Source organism: Schistocerca nitens, chromosome 2 (assembly GCF_023898315.1).
Source record: "Schistocerca nitens isolate TAMUIC-IGC-003100 chromosome 2, iqSchNite1.1, whole genome shotgun sequence".
NCBI lineage: Eukaryota > Metazoa > Arthropoda > Insecta > Orthoptera > Acrididae > Schistocerca > Schistocerca nitens.
Window position 1 is genome coordinate 1,190,465,308 of NC_064615.1, and position 17,944 is coordinate 1,190,483,251.

The 17,944-nt window shown below is 40.1% G+C and overlaps 1 protein-coding gene across 1 annotated transcript in view; it reads right to left on the reverse strand.

The window, feature by feature from the left end:
- Positions 1–17,944, reverse strand: part of LOC126237533 (zinc finger protein 879-like) — a 388,958-nt gene that overhangs the window by 64,998 nt on the left and 306,016 nt on the right. The window contains exon 7 of the mRNA XM_049947716.1: positions 2,331–2,523. Coding sequence (XP_049803673.1) covers positions 2,331–2,523 — 193 coding nt within the window. The remainder of the gene's footprint in view (positions 1–2,330; positions 2,524–17,944) is intronic.

Sequence of the window (17,944 nt, forward strand, 5' to 3'; positions counted from 1 at the left end):
CTTTTATATTGTTGCCTTTCCATAGTGTTGTTATTCCATCCTGGACTTTCCATTGTTTTACACCCAAATTAAAGGTTGATAAGGATGGAGATTTTTGAAGCTGATATTGCAAATAATTTCTCTAATGTGCAGTTGGAGAGAGTCTCTCTTAAGGTCACATTACATTGAGTCTTTCTATCCTACAGGTGCAACGTGTATGAGAGTGAAATACACTCAGACTTCAAGAAAAATGTAGCACATCCAAATCCAAAGAAAGCAGTTGCTTACAGGTGTGAAAATTACTGAGCAATCAGTGTAATAGGTCATGGTTGCAAAATACTAACACGAATTCTTTACTGGAGACTGCAAAACATGTAGAAGCAGATCTCGGGGAAGGTCAGTTTGGATTGTGGAGAAATGTAGAAACATGGAAAGGAATACTAACCCTATCACTTATATCATAAGGCAGTTTAAGGAAAGACAAGCTTACATTTATAGTATTTGTGGACTTAGAGAAAGCTTTTGACAATGTTGACTGGAATACTCTCTTTGAAATTATGTCGGTAGCAGGGGTAAAATACAGGAGTGAAACACTTTTTACAACTTGTACAGAAACCAGATGGTAGTTATAAGAGTCGAAGATTCTGGGTCAGTGGTTGAGAAGGGAGTGAGACTGGGTGGTAGCCTATCCCCGATGTTATTCAATCTGTATGTTGATCAGCCGTAAAGGAAAAAAAAATTGGAGTAGTAATTAAAGTTCATGGAGAAGAAATAGAAACTTTGAGGTTTGCCAGTGAAACTGTAATTCTGTTGGAGACAGTAAAGGACTTGGAAGAGCAGTTGAATGGAATGGAAAGTGTCTCGAAAGAAGGATATAAGATGAACATCAACAAAAGCAAAACAAGAATAATTCGAATGTAGTCGAATTAAACTAGGTGATGCTAAGGGTATTAAATTAGGAAACAAGACATTTGAAGTAGTATATGAGTTTTGCTATTTGGGCAGCAAAATAACTGATGATGATCAAAGTAGAGAGGGATAAAATGTAGACTGGCAATGGCAAGAAAAGCATTTCTGAAGAAGAGAAATTGGTTAACATCGAATATAGATTTAAGTGTCAGGAAGTCTTTTCTGAATGTATTTGTCTGGATTGTAGCTGTGTATGGAAGGGAATAATCATCTTGGGGTTGAAGCTCTTTTCTCCAATGTTTGCTTTCACAATACATATGTTTTTGGATAGGGTCCGCCTTTAGCAAAACACTATTTTGTTTTTTAACCAAAACATGTTTCACTGCAGTTGCAGCATCTTCAGTGGGCTTTTGTTTCATGGCTGTTAAAGATCGAGAATGTTCTTTAATGTTTGTATACACAGTTTGTCCTCTGCAGATGACAAACTGTGAAACAAAACAGTCACTGTAGAAACATAATACGGAAAACCATACCATGTGGTAAAAAGGTATGAATTCATAATTTTATGTATTGTTTCAAATATCTATAATTAAGATTTAAAAACTGATATTTACATTTATACAAAAAGTAAAGAACATTTATTATCTCTAACAGCCATAAAATAAAAGCCCACTGAAGATGCTTGAACTGCAGTGAAACATGGTTGGGTTAAAAGCGGACCCTGTCCAAAAACATATGTATGGAAGGAAACAAGGACAATAAACAGTTTACATAAAAAGAGAACAGTAGCTTTTGAAATGTAGGGCTACAGAAGAATGCTGAAGATTAGATGGTCCAATCACATAACTAACGAGAAAGTACTACATTCAACTGGGAATACAAGAAATCTGTGGTACAACTTGACAAAAAGAAGGGATTGGTTGATAGGACATATTCTGAAACATCAAGTGATCACCAATTTAGTATTGGAGGGAAGTGTGGGGGGTAAAAATCGTAGAGGGAGACCAAGAGATGAATACACTAAGCAGATTCAGAAGGATGTAGGCAGCAGTAGGTACTGGGAGATGAAGAAGCTTGCACAAGATAGAGTAGCATGGAGATCTGCATCAAACCAGTCTTCGGTCTGCAGGCCACAACAACAATGGGTTTCCTTTCCCAGATACTCTCTCAACAAATGTCATATTTCCCTTTCTTACTTCTTTTTGAGATACTGTAGTTTCCTGCTCTTCACTGTCTCTCTTCCAGGATATAAAAAAATTAATCAAATATTTCAGAAGATTAGCATTTCTTTTTTAAATTTTAACTACACAATATTTCCAGGATTTTTTAAAATGCAGTTTCTATTACTGCCTGTTAGTCCACATTACAGTTATTGTGGCAGATTTTAGTAAATAATTTTCCTTTTCGAAAGTTTGTATGTATAAAAATTAGCTCAAACTTACAGTGAGAATACCCTTGAAACGGAAGTTCTTTCCACAGAACTCACACGTATATGGCATAGCACCAGTATGTATCCGGTTATGCTCCCTCAGTGCTCCACGTTCCCGAAATTGTTTTCCACACACGTCACATTGATGAGGCTTGATACCAGTATGTAAAGTTGCATGCTTTCCCAGAAGTCGTGCAGTCTTGAATCTGTTGACATCATAAGACACAGTGTAACAGTGTTTTTGGTGCACTAAAGTGAAACAGTGGTCAGCTTTAAAATTATATTTTGACACAAAGAATATGAAAACAAAATAGTGAGAACAAATTAGAGGAACAAGTTTTATTGTCTGGTACACAACTAAATACGATTCCCATCATTCCAGTTTCCTGTTTCTTCACAACATGATTAATGGTGGCTCCACTGGAACCGCAACCACAAATGAAGATGAATAGTAAAACAGGGGAGGCACTGGAAAATAAAAGAGCAATACAAAAGATAATCAAAAACGAGATCATAAGGGACAGAGTACAAAATCGAGCAGGTCAAGGATGTGTCAGGAGACACCCACGGACTTTCTGAAGGAACCATATGCTTAAATGTCTCATGGACACAACAGGGAACCAAAATCTGGATGGCCAGGAGGGAATTTGATCCAACATCACCCTGAAAGTGACACCATATTTTACCATTCCACCACATAGCTTGGTAGCTATGGCAGAGTATACTAATGTAAAATACGGTAAGCAACATGAAATGAACCGTGTTCATCTCATAGCAGTTGCTTCTCATCAATTTACACACACTAGTTAGAGGCACAATGTTGCTGGATAAAGTTCTGCAGTGGTGCAATATTAAACGATTATTATCAAAAGTTCATTCCACTGATGATGGAGGATCAAAGGCCACGTTTTACACATCCAACTATAGCCCAAACACAAAAGCTGAATTAATATTACTAAAATATTACGCATAATACTAAATTCTCCACAACCTCAGAAACATAACAGACTTGTAAAATCTAAGGCAAGTTTCAGAACTGGCACAAAAATTCCTTTAAGGTGAGACACTTTACAACATCATTTTGCAGTCATTTGAAATTGTGTATCAATTACATTAAATTTATTTTGCTAAGTTGTCAGAACTGGATGTGGGTAGAACAGCAGAATCAAATACGTTTGCTACCACATTAATATACAGTCCGATAAATGTAGTATGCAGAGGGAAAACACTTTTCAGTTAAGATTACCAGAAATTAAAACAGCAAGAGCCATCAGCCAGCTTAATTCTACTACAAAGTAGATATTTAAAATTCTTTTTTTGTCATTTCACATCCCTGAAATTGGTGGGGCGAAAAATGTCTACAAATAGATTTTAGAAAAATGACAAACATTTCACAGTGACCTCACATCATTATATGACATGTAGACCTACAATTCTTTTATTTATGTGAATGGTGGTTGTTGTTGTGGTCTTCAGTCCAGAGACTGGTTTGATGCAGCTCTCCATGCTACTCTATCCTGTGCAAGCTTCTTCATCTCCCAGTACCTACTGCAGCCTACATCCTTCTGAAACATCTCTTGGTCTCCCTCTACGATTTTTACCCCCCACACTGCCCTCCAATACTAAATTGGTGATCCCTCGATGTCTCAGAACATGTCCTACCAACCGATCCCTTCTCCTAGTCACGTTGTACCACAAACTCCTCTTCTCCCCAATCGTATTCAATACCTCCTCATTAGTTACGTGATCTACCCATCTAATCTTCAGCATTCTTCTGTAGCACCACATTTCGATAGCTTCTATTCTCCTCTTTTCAAAATTATTTATCGTCCATGTTTCACTTCCATACATGGCTACACTCCAAACAAATGCTTTCAGAAACGACTTCCTGACACTTAAATCTGTACTCAATGTTAACAAATTTCTGTTCTTCAGAAACGCATCCCTTGCCATTGCCAGTCTACATTTTATATCCTCTCTACCTCGACCATCATCAGTTATTTTGCTCCCCAAATAGCAAAACTCCTTTACTACTTTAAGTGTCTCATTTCCTAATCTAATTCCCGCAGCATCACCCGACTTAATTCGACTACATTCCATTATCCTCGTTTTGCTTCTGTTGATGTTCATCTTATATCCTCCTTTCAAGACACTGTCCATTCTGTTCAAGTGCTCTTCCATGTCCTTTGCTGTCTCTGACAGAATTACAATGTCATCGGCGAACCTCACAGTTTTTTATTTCTTCTCCATGGATTTTAATACCTACTCTGAATTTTTCTTTTGTTTCCTTCACTGCTTGCTCAATATACAGATTGAATAACATCGGGGAGAGGCTACAACCCTGTCTCAATCCCTTCCCAACCACTGCTTCCCTTTCATGTCCCTCGACTCTTTATAACTGCCATCTGGTTTCTGTACAAATTGTAAATAGCCTTTTGCTCCCTGTATTTTATCCCTGCCACCTTCAGAATTTGAAAGAGAGTATTCCAGTCAACATTGTCAAAAGCTTTCTCTAATTCTACAAATACTAGAAACGTAGGTTTGCCTTTCCTTAATCTAGCTTCTAAGATGAGTCGTAGGGTCAGTATTGCCTCACGTGTTCTTACATTTCTACGGAATCCAAACTAATCTTCCCCAAGGTCGGCTTCTACTAGTTTTTCTATTCGTCTGCAAAGAATTCACGTTAGTATTTTGCAGCTGTGAGTTATTAAACTGATAGTTCGGTAATTTTCACATCTGTCAACACCTGCTTTCTTTGGTATTGGAATTATTATATTCTTCTTGAAGTCTGTGGGTATTTCGCCTGTCTCATACATCTTGCTCACCAGATGGTAGAGTTTTGTCAGGACTGGCTCTCCCAAGGGTGTCAGTAGTTCTAATGGAATGTTGTCTACTCCCGGGGCCTTGTTTCGACTCAGATCTTTCAGTGCTGATATTCATACAAGTGGTTCTCTTTTCTCCAAAGGTCTCTTTAATTTTTCTGTAGGCAATATCTATCTTACCCCTAGTGAAATAAGCCTCTACATCCTTACATTTGTCCTCTAGCGATCCCTGCTTAGCCATTTTGCACTTCCTGTCGATATATATCTTACTCCTAGTGAAATAAGCCTCTACATCGTTACATTTGTCCTCTAGCCATCCCTGCTTAGCCATTTTGCACTTCCTGTCGATTTCATTTTTGAGACATTTGTATTCCTTTTTGTCTGCTTCATTTACTGCATTTTTATATTTTCGCCTTTCAACAATTAAATTCAATATTTCTTCTGTTACCCAAGGATTTCTACTAGTCCTTGTCTTTTTACCTACTTGATCCTCTGCTGCCTTCACTACTTCATCCCTCAAAGCTCCCCATCTGCTTCTGCTGTATTTCTTTCTCCCATTCCTGTCAATTGTTTCCTTATTCTCTCCCTGAAACTTTGTACAACCTCTGGTTTAGTCAGTTTATCCAAGTCCCATCTCCTTAAATTTCCACCTTTCCGCAGTTTCCTCAGTTTTAATCTACAGTTCATAACCAACAGATTGTGGTCAGAGTCCACATCTGCCCGTGGAAATGTCTTAAAATTTAAAACCTGGTTCCTAAATCTTTCAGTGTTACTCTTCAAAATGACATATGTATGATATCTGTACAATGTTTGGTTCTTGTGCAATAAATAATTGAAAGTGTTCCCGAACTTTATGTACACCCTGTACATCAACATGTCTTGTCCATGTCCTATTTTTCTACGTAATCTCCAATACATTCTATGGCCATACACCAATGTTGTGGAAGAGCATTTATTCCCTGCTGATAAAAACTCTTGTCCTGTAGGCGTAGCCATGTTTTCACTGCATGACTGGCACTCTCGTCATCTTTAAAATGTGTTGCACCAAATACGAACACGCCAGAAACAATTTTAATCCATTTTAGGCACCCCAAACAAAAGTTACACGAATCTGTGAATGTTTCTGGCTTTTGCTAAATTTTTGAGGCCCGAAAAACAATGAAATTTTTTTACTTTTTTCAGTTTTTTGCCTATAACTCAAAAACGATTCATCCTACATAAAATTTTGCCAGTACCAAAATGAAAGAGCATAGAAATTTGCGTAGAATGACCTACTTATCAGTTAAAATTGGTTCTGTAGTTTAGCCACAATCGATATTCAAAAATGAGTATTTTTTTTCAACCTCATGGTTCTAACGCCTGTAGCTCAAAAATGGCTATTCCAAATGAAAAATACCATGTATCAGAATTATAGAGCATTAAATTCTGCATTAGAAAGAATTCCTAAGTTTTAAAATTTGCTCAGTCTTATGCATATATACTAATAAAATCGCGAAAGTATTTGTAGCACTAAAATCTCGATAAGACATTTTTGCGAAGTCCAATTACTTTTCAATCCCAAATCATTCACATTCGTCCAAATATTCAAGTTTAAAGGCATTTTAGATATGTCCCTATATACCTTAACTCTGTTTATTAATTTGAAGTATTCTAGTATGTAATTTATAGTTTTTTGTGTTAATTAAGTGTGTTTATGGTCATAGGCATCCGCAAGGGAGGGGGGAGGAGACACAGGGGGTCCTCGCGTGTTCATGGACGTCCATACACTAAACTCAGAAACAATGACGATTTATGTTTTTATAGAAAACAACTCGTGACAAGCCATCAACTGATCCAATTTCTCAGTAAAGACATGGGGTGGGTGGGTGGAATAAAGTATACATTGTGGCGCCTCTCACTGATCGGTGCTCTAATGACCACCCTAGAACTACTTCAGCGATAGAATCATTTTTACACACCCTCCACACCCCTATGCTCACGTCTGATTGGAACACGGCACTCCTTCGTCTTCCAATGCGGACCAGGCAGCTCCTCTTTGTAGACTTTTAGATTCATTTCCAACAGTTACTAAGGGAGAACTTTACGGCACTGCTGAGTCTGTGCTAAAAGGCAGGGCATCAGATCGGGCATCTGTCTCACCATCATTTGAGGTCAGTTGGCTATGTGCTGTCCATACTAATCAAAATGATAAGGTGCTCCAATTCCTGAAAGATCAGGAATTTTTTCCTTGGCTTTAAATGTCAATTGCAATACTGATCAGGTTCACTCTGAAATTTTCTACATGCATCTGACATAAATTGATTTGCACAGAATGTTTATGGTAATCATATGAGAAGTATCTACCAATACTTATTACTTAGTCCCCCTTTGTTGCTTTCAGAAATCCCATTCTGGAACAGGAGAGTCAAATGACTGGCCATCTGCCATATCCCAATTAGTGAAGTTGTTCTTGTTAAGTTAATCTCTTTTGCCATTTGTGGAGTTCTACAACAATGTGTATGAGTTGTGAAACACATGATTTGTAGGCAAATTGCCTTGATATGGCGGGCACTACTTGTTTTTATATGCAGTGATGCTGTTGAAAATAATGAAGATAAGGGTATACTCTACATCTGCAAACCATCTTGAGGCGCACTGTACCAGTTATTAGGGTTTCTTCCTGTTCGATTTACATATGGTGCGTGGAAAGAATGACTGTTTCAACGCGTCTATGAGCGCAGTAATTATTCTAATTTTACTCTAACGATCTCTGGCCCAGGGTCTGGGTGTTTGTGTTGTCATCATCATCATCATCATCATTTGTGACAGTGGCCAGATTGGACTGTGAAAAAATTGGACTGTGTAAAAATTGGGACTTTGCATGGGCGCTGATGACAACGCAGTTGGGCATCCCACAAACTGATCATCATCATCATCTCATGAACCCTGTGTTGTTGGGGGTTGTATTATATCCCTAGAGCAATCATTTAAACCCTATTCTTGAAAATTTGTTAGTAGAATTTCTTGGGATAGTTTCTGTCTAGCTTCAGCCAGTTCAGTTTCTTCGGTATCTCTGTGCACTCTCCCATGGATTAAACAAACCTGTGATCATTCATTCTGCCCTTCTCTGTATATGTTCAATATACCGTTAGTCCTATGTAGTACAGGTCACACACCCTTGAGCAATATTCTAGGGTGGATCGCACGAGTGATTTGTAAGTAATCTCCTTTGTAGAGTGATTGCACTTGTCCTGTATTCTACCAACAAACCAAGTCTACTACCTGCTTTATCCATGACTGAACCTGTGTGATCATTCCATTTCACATCCCGACAAAGTGTTACACCCAGGTATTTGTACGAGTTGGCCGATTCCAACAGCGACTCATTGATATTATAGTCATAGGATACTACATTTTTTCATTTTTTGAAGAGCAAAATTTTACATTTCTGAACATTCAGAGCAAGTTGCCGATCTCTGCACCATGTTGAAAACTTATCAAGATCTGACTGAATATTGATGCAGCTTCTCTCAGGTAGTACTTCATTATACACTCCTGGAAATTGAAATAAGAACACCGTGAATTCATTGTCCCAGGAAGGGGAAACTTTATTGACACATTCCTGGGGTCAGATACATCACATGATCACACTGACAGAACCACAGGCACATAGACACAGGCAACAGAGCATGCACAATGTCGGCACTAGTACAGTGTATATCCACCTTTCGCAGCAATGCAGGCTGCTATTCTCCCATGGAGACGATCGTAGAGATGCTGGATGTAGTCCTGTGGAACGGCTTGCCATGCCATTTCCACCTGGCGCCTCAGTTGGACCAGCGTTCGTGCTGGACGTGCAGACCGCGTGAGACGACGCTTCATCCAGTCCCAAACATGCTCAATGGGGGACAGATCCGGAGATCTTGCTGGCCAGGGTAGTTGACTTACACCTTCTAGAGCACGTTGGGTGGCACGGGATACATGCGGACGTGCATTGTCCTGTTGGAACAGCAAGTTCCCTTGCCGGTCTAGGAATGGTAGAACGATGGGTTCGATGACGGTTTGGATGTACCGTGCACTATTCAGTGTCCCCTCGACGATCACCAGTGGTGTATGGCCAGTGTAAGAGATCGCTCCCCACACCATGATGCCAGGTGTTGGCCTTGTGTGCCTCGGTCGTATGCAGTCCTGATTGTGGCGCTCACCCGCACGGCGCCAAACACGCATACGACCATCATTGGCACCAAGGCAGAAGCGACTCTCATCGCTGAAGACGACACGTCTCCATTCGTCCCTCCATTCACGCCTGTCGCGACACCACTGGAGGCGGGCTGCACGATGTTGGGGCGTGAGCGGAAGACGGCCTAACGGTGTGCGGGACCGTAGCCCAGCTTCATGGAGACGGTTGCGAATGGTCCTCGCCGATACCCCAGGAGCAACAGTGTCCCTAATTTGCTGGGAAGTGGCGGTGCGGTCCCCTACGGCACTGCGTAGGATCCTACGGTCTTGGCGTGCATCCGTGCGTCGCTGCGGTCCGGTCCCAGGTCGACGGGCACGTGCACCTTCCGCCGACCACTGGCGACAACATGGATGTACTGTGGAGACCTCACGCCCCACGTGTTGAGCAATTCGGCGGTACGTCCACCCGGCCTCCCGCATGCCCACTATACGCCCTCACTCAAAGTCCGTCAACTGCTCATACGGTTCACGTCCACGCTGTCGCGGCATGCTACCAGTGTTAAAGACTGCGATGGAGCTCCGTATGCCACGGCAAACTGGCTGACACTGACGGCGGCGGTGCACAAATGCTGCGCAGCTAGCGCCATTCGACGGCCAACACCGCGGTTCCTGGTGTGTCCGCTGTGCCGTGCGTGTGATCATTGCTTGTACAGCCCTCTCGCAGTGTCCGGAGCAAGTATGGTGGGTCTGACACACCGGTGTCAATGTGTTCTTTTTTCCATTTCCAGGAGTGTAGATAAAAGTATCATCTGCAAAAATCCTGATTTTAGTATTAATATTATCTGCAAGGTCATTAATATACAACACGAACAGCAAGGTTCTCAGCACACTTATCTGGGGCACATCCGAAGTTATTTCTACATCTGATGATGACTCTCCATCCAAGATAACATGCTGTGTCTTCCCTACCTAAAAGTCCAGATTCCAGTCACAAATTTCACTTGATACCCCATATGATTGTGCTTTTGGCAATAAGCATAGGTGTGATACCGAGCCAAATGCTTTTTGGAAATCAAGAAGCACTGCGCCTACTTGGTTGCCTCGGTCCAATGCTTTCAATATGACACGTGAGAAAAGTGAGAGTTGAGTTTCACATGATCTAGGTTTTCGAAAACCATGCTGGTTCGTAATGAGGAGGTCATTCTGTTCAAAATACCTCATTATGTTTGACTTCAGAATGTGTTCTAAGATTCTACAACAGATCGATATCAAGAATATTGGACGGTAGATTTTTGGATTGCTTCTACTACCCTTCTTGTAGGTGTGTGTGACCTATGCCTTTTTACAAGAACTGGGCATAGTTTTTTATTTGAGGGATCTACAATAGCTTAGAGTGAGAAGACAGGCTAACTCAGCCATAAATTCAGTATAGAATCTGACAGGGATTCGATTGGGGCCTGGAGCTTTGTTCAGTTTTAACAATTTCAGCTGTTTCTCAACATCACTAACACAAATACTTACTTCATTTATCTTTTCAGTGGTTTCAGGCACTGAAAACCTTTAGAAGAGAAAAGATGGCCTTCATACTTGGTTAGTGTGTCAAACATCTGTTGTTCATGACAATTGTCAAAAGATGTCTACACAAGAAGTCAAGTATTCTCAAGGCTGAAAGAGAAGTAAAAGATTCTAGAATGTGCATCAAGAGGTAAAGTGAACAAGCTGAACTTCAATTAACTATGTATTTATTGTGAGACAGATGCCTCTGTATCCTTTAAGGCCCAACAATGGAAGTTAAATAAACACAGGCGAGATAGTGTGTGCCTCCTAATGAACTTCGGACACCACAAAACATATAAGAATGGCTGCTTCAGCTAGAGCAGATAAATGGGTGAGGGCATTTTATGGAGGTTTGGCACTGGAACAGATTTAAAAAAGCAGCAGAAAGTAGGTACCACAGTTACTGTCACATGCATTTCCTTCTCTCTGCATCTTTTTCAAGACATTGTGGCCAGCTGCAAAGTGCTGAAATGACTGACTGTATAAACTTCATCGTCAAATGGATGGAAGAAAATGAGCAATTGAGTCACTTTATACTGGAAGACATTCTGCAAATACATGAACCAGTTGCTCCCAGAAAGAAATATACCCTTGCTACGTTGCCTGAAATATGTAAAGCAATATAATTGTGGTACCCAGAAACAATCAATTCCAGCAATCCACAATATGCTTTGAAATGTGAGGTCATCAGGTGGAAAGTGAATTCATCGGATAAATTTCCCTCTCCTGACATGTTTTCGAGAAGTGTGAATGACAAGATCCCAAATTCTTTGAATGTCATTTCAGCCATGGGTTTCAGCAGTTCATAAGGTGAAGTGACGAAATTTGAAATTCCAGCTTTACAGCAGCCTCTTGAAATCATAATCAAAAACCCAGTCACACAATTTATTCTTACAATGCAGGCATAAAAATGGATACAACTGATGGCAATGACACTTTTCATGCAACGTGGGGTATTCAGTGTTTTACCCCCAAAAAATCCCTGATCCCAAAAACCCCTAGGCCTACTGACAAGATTACGTCATTACCGAAAGTGACATCCTTGAGAGAGTACGGCAGTATTCCACTGGAGCGCTTCGACAAACCTAGTGAAGAAGGTTTAACCACAATAATCTTTGAAGCTATAACTACTAGTGAAGCTGAGAAAGGTGTATCTTCTGGTAAACCTTCCGGGATGTAAGGTCGTGGTCCATGAAACTCTTCAGCTCCTAACGGAAGGTTTACCAGAAGATATATCATCCGGTCGTGAAAGCCTTCATACTATGAGAAAGGTGTACTGGTGAGGTCAACAGATCTGCTGTGGATCTACAGGAAATGTACAAATGCTATCATCTTATCTGGATGGAATGGGTTTAGGAAGACAATAACAGCTGGCCGGAGTGTCTGAGCGGTTCTAGGCGCTTCAGTCTGGAACCACGTGACCGCTACGGTCGCAGGTTCGAATCCTGCCTTGGGCATGGGTGTGTGTGATGTCCTTAGGTTAGTTAGGTTTAAGTAGTTCTAAGTTCTAGGGGAGGTTAGGTTAGGTTAGTGTTGTTTAACGTCCCGTCGACAACGAGGTCATTAGAGACGGAGCGCAAGCTCGGGTTAGGGAAGGATGGGGAAGGAAATCGGCCGTGCCCTTTCAAAGGAACCATCCCGGCATTTGCCTGAAACGATTTAGGGAAATCACGGAAAACCTAAATCAGGATGGCTGGAGACGGGATTGAACCGTCGTCCTCCCGAATGCAAGTTCTAGGGGACTGATGACCTCAGACGTTAAGTCCCATAGTGCTCAGAGCCATTTGCACCATTTGAACAATAACACGTAAGCAGCCCTCATGCATGTTGTGGCTTCCATTTATCGAAGTCCCCCTCCCCCCCCCCCCTCCTCCAGATGTTGACACCATCTATATAGCCCTCAAAACAGCTGTTAAAAATGTAAGGAGCAACATCAAAAAATCTGTTTGTCACCTTCGATCATACACACTATATAAAAGCAAGAAAAATTCTTGCTTCCTGTGGACATCACTGTGAGCTGAGCTGTGTAACCATGTGAATTGATGGCTTCCATTTCCTAATGTCCTTCATGGCTGTCACGGGAATTATAATGGATGGGAGTGGTTTTCAAGATATATACATTGTTTGTTTCACACTAGTATTGACAAAAACCATGATGTCTGGTACTACCATTCAACAGCTGTAAGCACTTTTGGCTCAACTTGCTCTTCATGAAATTATTCTATCAACACGGGAGCTGTTACAGATGGAGCAAACAGCACTATCATCTCTTCTTGACATCTTTGGGAATGGTGAATTTGAAATGAAAGACCCCATTGTGGAATAAGTGATGTGGAAATTTCAAGCACAATATGGAAGAAGTGATGTGGAAACTTCAAGCACAATATGGAAGAAGTGGTGTGGAAATTTCAAGCACAGTTACAAAACTTGGAGGGAAAAAGCCCAACAGCTAGACTAGGTGAAATATTTTCATTTGGCTTCAATACTCACACAATTCATTGAGGATGAGAGATGTGGGGATTAGGAGTTGCACCCATCAATCGCAAAGAACACAATACCCTATTTTCATGCAAGTGACCACTTTAATAAGCCAAAGTGAGAAAAATATACTTGCAGGATATGCAGGAACTTGGTAAAAAAACTCACTCCAACCAAATATGAGCAATTTGTGAATAACGGTTATTTTACCAGCAGGCAAACCCAAAAACACTGGTCAGAACATATGGTCAGACATGAACACTCAACAAGTTCTCATGAGGGCTATATCCACCTCTGGGGGCTTGTCATGAGTGCAGGGGGTTACAAATGGAACTCTGGCTAAATGGATTGCTTGAATGCCAACAGCAGTGGACATTACACCAAATTGAGGACTTCTGTGGTGTATTGTTTACCTCATCCGATCAACACGGTGATACCACAAATTCTCCGATGAAACAGGACAATCCTGATGTGGATAAATTCAGTAAAGGGTTTGATTCTCATGATCCATTCTCCCAAGGAGAGTCCATCATGCCCATTAGTACCCTGAGGAGGGATCTGAGAAAAGCATAAAATCTGCTGAATGTGCTCAAAGAGCACATTTTATGTCATCTGCTTCTGATTTACTTGATGAAACAATGTCACCAACTGTGTCAAAAGAAAGTTTATTATGAAATGAACTTATTAAGAAATGTCTATCTCAATGCTGACAGAAAAATTACGAGGTGAAGGGATCAGGTCAAGCACGCCATTGAGGATGCAGACTCCTTGATTGTTGGCATAGCCGTAGAAAAGTCAAGAGAGGGAGGCAAGGTCTTCATTGTTGGGGAAGATACCTATTTGTTGGTCCTACCAACTGACCACATAGCTGGTAGTAGAGAACAGGAAGGACTGTCACCAATATCTTTTTTATGAAACCTTTGAAACGCAAGCAAGGTACATCCATCTACACGCCCAACAGTTCTAAGCTCTCTGAAGAAGGTAAGAAACATGTTATTTCTTCACACCTTCAGTGACTGTGACACGACCTCTACATTGTTTTGATATGGCAAACTAAAATTTATAAACAGTTTTAAAATGAACGTGAGTCTCAAAATACATCACATCAGACTTCATGGAACCCAACACCACTCCTGATATGGTAGCTGAGGCAAGAGTGAATTTCACTGTGTGTCTGTACACAGGTCACAGCTACAAACTTTTGAATTAAATTCATCTCCAACCATTCCAGGGAGTTATAACGAAAAATAGTATCTTCAATTTAACATGTTTGCCTCCCACTGCAGCCATTGTTCACCAGCACTCCCTCAGTGTCCACTTGCAGGTTCATATCTGGAGGAACAATCACCTGGATCCACTGAAATAAGGATGGAGCACCCTACTGCAACCACCCAACCAACTCCAGGAACTGCTGAACACACTATTCTGTATATGCAAGAAGGTATTTCAAGCAACTTGTTCCTGCACGAAAGTGTTCATAAATTGCTCGGCTATATGCAACAATTGTAAGGGGCTTTTCTGCCTTAATTGTCTAACAGATAAGGATATCTTCCTTGATTCGTTGAAAATTGATGATGAGATTGACATCTTTGAAGAAGAAATTGATTTACATCTCATGCCAGGAGAAGACAAAGAATTGGATGATGTTTCCTCCCCTGGACCATCTCCCCTGAAATGCAGAAAAACATAAAAAAAAGGAATAAACTGTGAGTAAATGAAAATACAAAACAATAACTGGGTCATATAAAGACTGTTCGTGAAAACTTATCTCTCATCAGTTTTATACTGTAATTTAAGTATATTTTGATCAACTAAGCCTGTCATTTGACATTTTCCATTTTTAAACCAGTTTATTACCATTTTAGACTGGCATGATAATTAATTCATATTAATACATACAGCTATCTAGTTAGGTAGGTATGTACCTAAATAAATTGCCTTTAAATTTGAATATTTAGATGAATGTGGATGATTTGGGGTTCAAAAGTAATTGGACTTTGCAAAAATGTCTTAGCAGGATTTTAGCCCTGCCAATACTTTCAAGGTTTTATTGTTATCTATGCACAGGGGTGAGCAAGTTTTAAAATTTACAAACTTTTTTTACACGTAATTTAATGCTCTTTAACTCTGGTACATAGTATTTTTCATTTGGAATACTCGTTTTTGAGTTACAGGCATTGGAATCTGAGCGTAACTCACTTTTCCACGATGTTGGTAAGGAATGTTGATTTTTGATGATCGATTGTGGCTAAACCGATTTTAACTTTAAGTAGGCCACAGTACGAGAAATTTTATGCTCTTTCACTTTGGTCTTCGCAAAAATTTTCTATAGGCTGCATCGCTTTCGAGTTATAGGTGACAAACTGAAAAAAGTCAAAAAATTTAGTTGTTTTTCGGCTCTCAAAAGTTTAGCACAAGCCAGAAACCATCGCAAACTCATATAACTGTTATTTGGGATGCCTAACATTGATGAAAATTATTTCCAGCTTGTCTATATCTTTCCAATTTGGCTGCGCTATAGGGATACTGAAGTTCTGTGGACATCTGTTGGATGCTGGGGTCTGAAGACAAGTCAATGACCTAACTCATATCAAAGATGTTCCACTGGGACTCTGGGCAGGCCAATCCCTTTCACGAATAACTGTCCACAGCTCACTGCTTCATAGATGGTGTTTTATGACAGGGTACACTATCTTGCTGATACAAGCAATCACAATCTTTACAGTGTGTAGTACACAACGGTGTAAAATGTGTTCATATTCTTACAAATTTAGCATTTTCTTAAGCTCAATAAGGGGACCACAACCTAACCATAAAAAACACACCATACTCTAATAAAACCTTCTCTGTATTTAACTATTAGTTTTGGCTCCCGAGGCTACACTTGCACTCAATGTTGTATTTAATATCTGTTTACGTACCCACTCAATTAGTGGGTTCAATGAACACTCTAATGTATTACCAATAAAATTCTGAAATACAGCTATGTACCGCACTCCACCTGCAAGAGAAAAGCGTTCACCCTTTGGACTGTAGTTACACTGTTACAGTATGTGATCGATAATACACTTGTGCAAATCTGGTGTTGAACCTAGGATATACTTTTACAGCAAAAGCACAGCACTTTTAGGTAAAGAGATCTTCTCTCTTTCATATCTAAAAAGATGACATACAGCAACAAAACTTCATAGAGTAAAAGCGTGAAAAAGAAACTCTTAGCAGCAAAGAATTTCACATGACACAACACCATGCACCACCATATGAGAGGACAGGAAACACACAGTTCTGATTTACACTTACTTTAACACTGTCCCTAAATCAAATTGTGGTGCACAGAACAACCTTTACATAAAAAATAAGCTGTCAAAACACAATAGTCACGAAGTTCCATCTTGGTACACATTGCTCTAAATTTATTTGATTTCAAAGGCTTTATAAACATGTCATCAAGCTGATTTTCAGATCATACATATTCCACAGTGATGTCCCCAATTTTATAAAGTTCCCGCATAAAATAATATCGTACTTCGATGTGCTTAGAGCAGTTGCGGAACTCTGGATTTCTCAGTAATTTAATGGGACTCGCATTGTCAATGAAAAATAGGGGCATGTTTGTTTTTCCACTGTCTCCAACAGCAGGCTGATAAGGCATACTAATTCCTTGGCTCCCTTACTTGCAGCAATGAACTCCACTTCAGTGGTGGATAGTGTAAATGATTTCTGGAGTTGAGATCATCACGATACAGCCGTATCATTGGTCACTGAAACAAACAATTTGTTGATCATCTTGTTTTAGTGTTGCCAGCAAACTCAGCAACAGCATTAGGCACATTGTTTACTGCAAGATGAAGTACAGAAGAGACAAAATTCGGAAGTACCATGAAAATAGCTGAAAATTCATTTACAGCATTCCAATCAAAAGAAGTGGGTTTAGCCATAGATCATACAACTTTTGAAATAGCATAAGTGAGATCTAGATGAGTAGAACATGCCAGGTACATTACTGACCCCACAGCCAAACAATAGGAACATTGCTGTCAGGAATATTGCTATATTCATTGTCTAACTGTTTATTATCGCAGGAAGTTATCCGTGGTTTCGAATCAGTCATGTTACAATGATGTAGAATCTTCTCTGTCTATGCTTGCTGTGAAATAGACAAGCCACAGTCTAGTTGCATGCCTAAAAATGAGTCTAAAGATCCCACTGTTATTTTGAATTCTTACTTTAACATAGCTACAAGTGAATTCACTGTGCTTTGAGCTGTTCCCGCGATTCATCATCGACATAAATAGCAATCACCAATTTTTCTGTTTCTCTTTGTCAAATGTATAAGCAAGAATCTGCAGTATAGGCAATAAAACAATTTTTTCATGAATGAATGAAACTTGTTATTACAGCAACGAGGTGATTGCCTAAGGCCATACAATCATTTCTTGAGGCGGCGTGCATGACTTGACCCGACATCAAGACCTTCTGGTTGAGTCATGTATATTTCTGTACCAAAGACACTATAAAAAATGCAGTTCTAATGTCGAATTGAGCAACTTTCAGGTTTTCTTCTGCTGCAATCGCATTACAGCACGAATAGCATTAGAATGAGCAAGTGGAC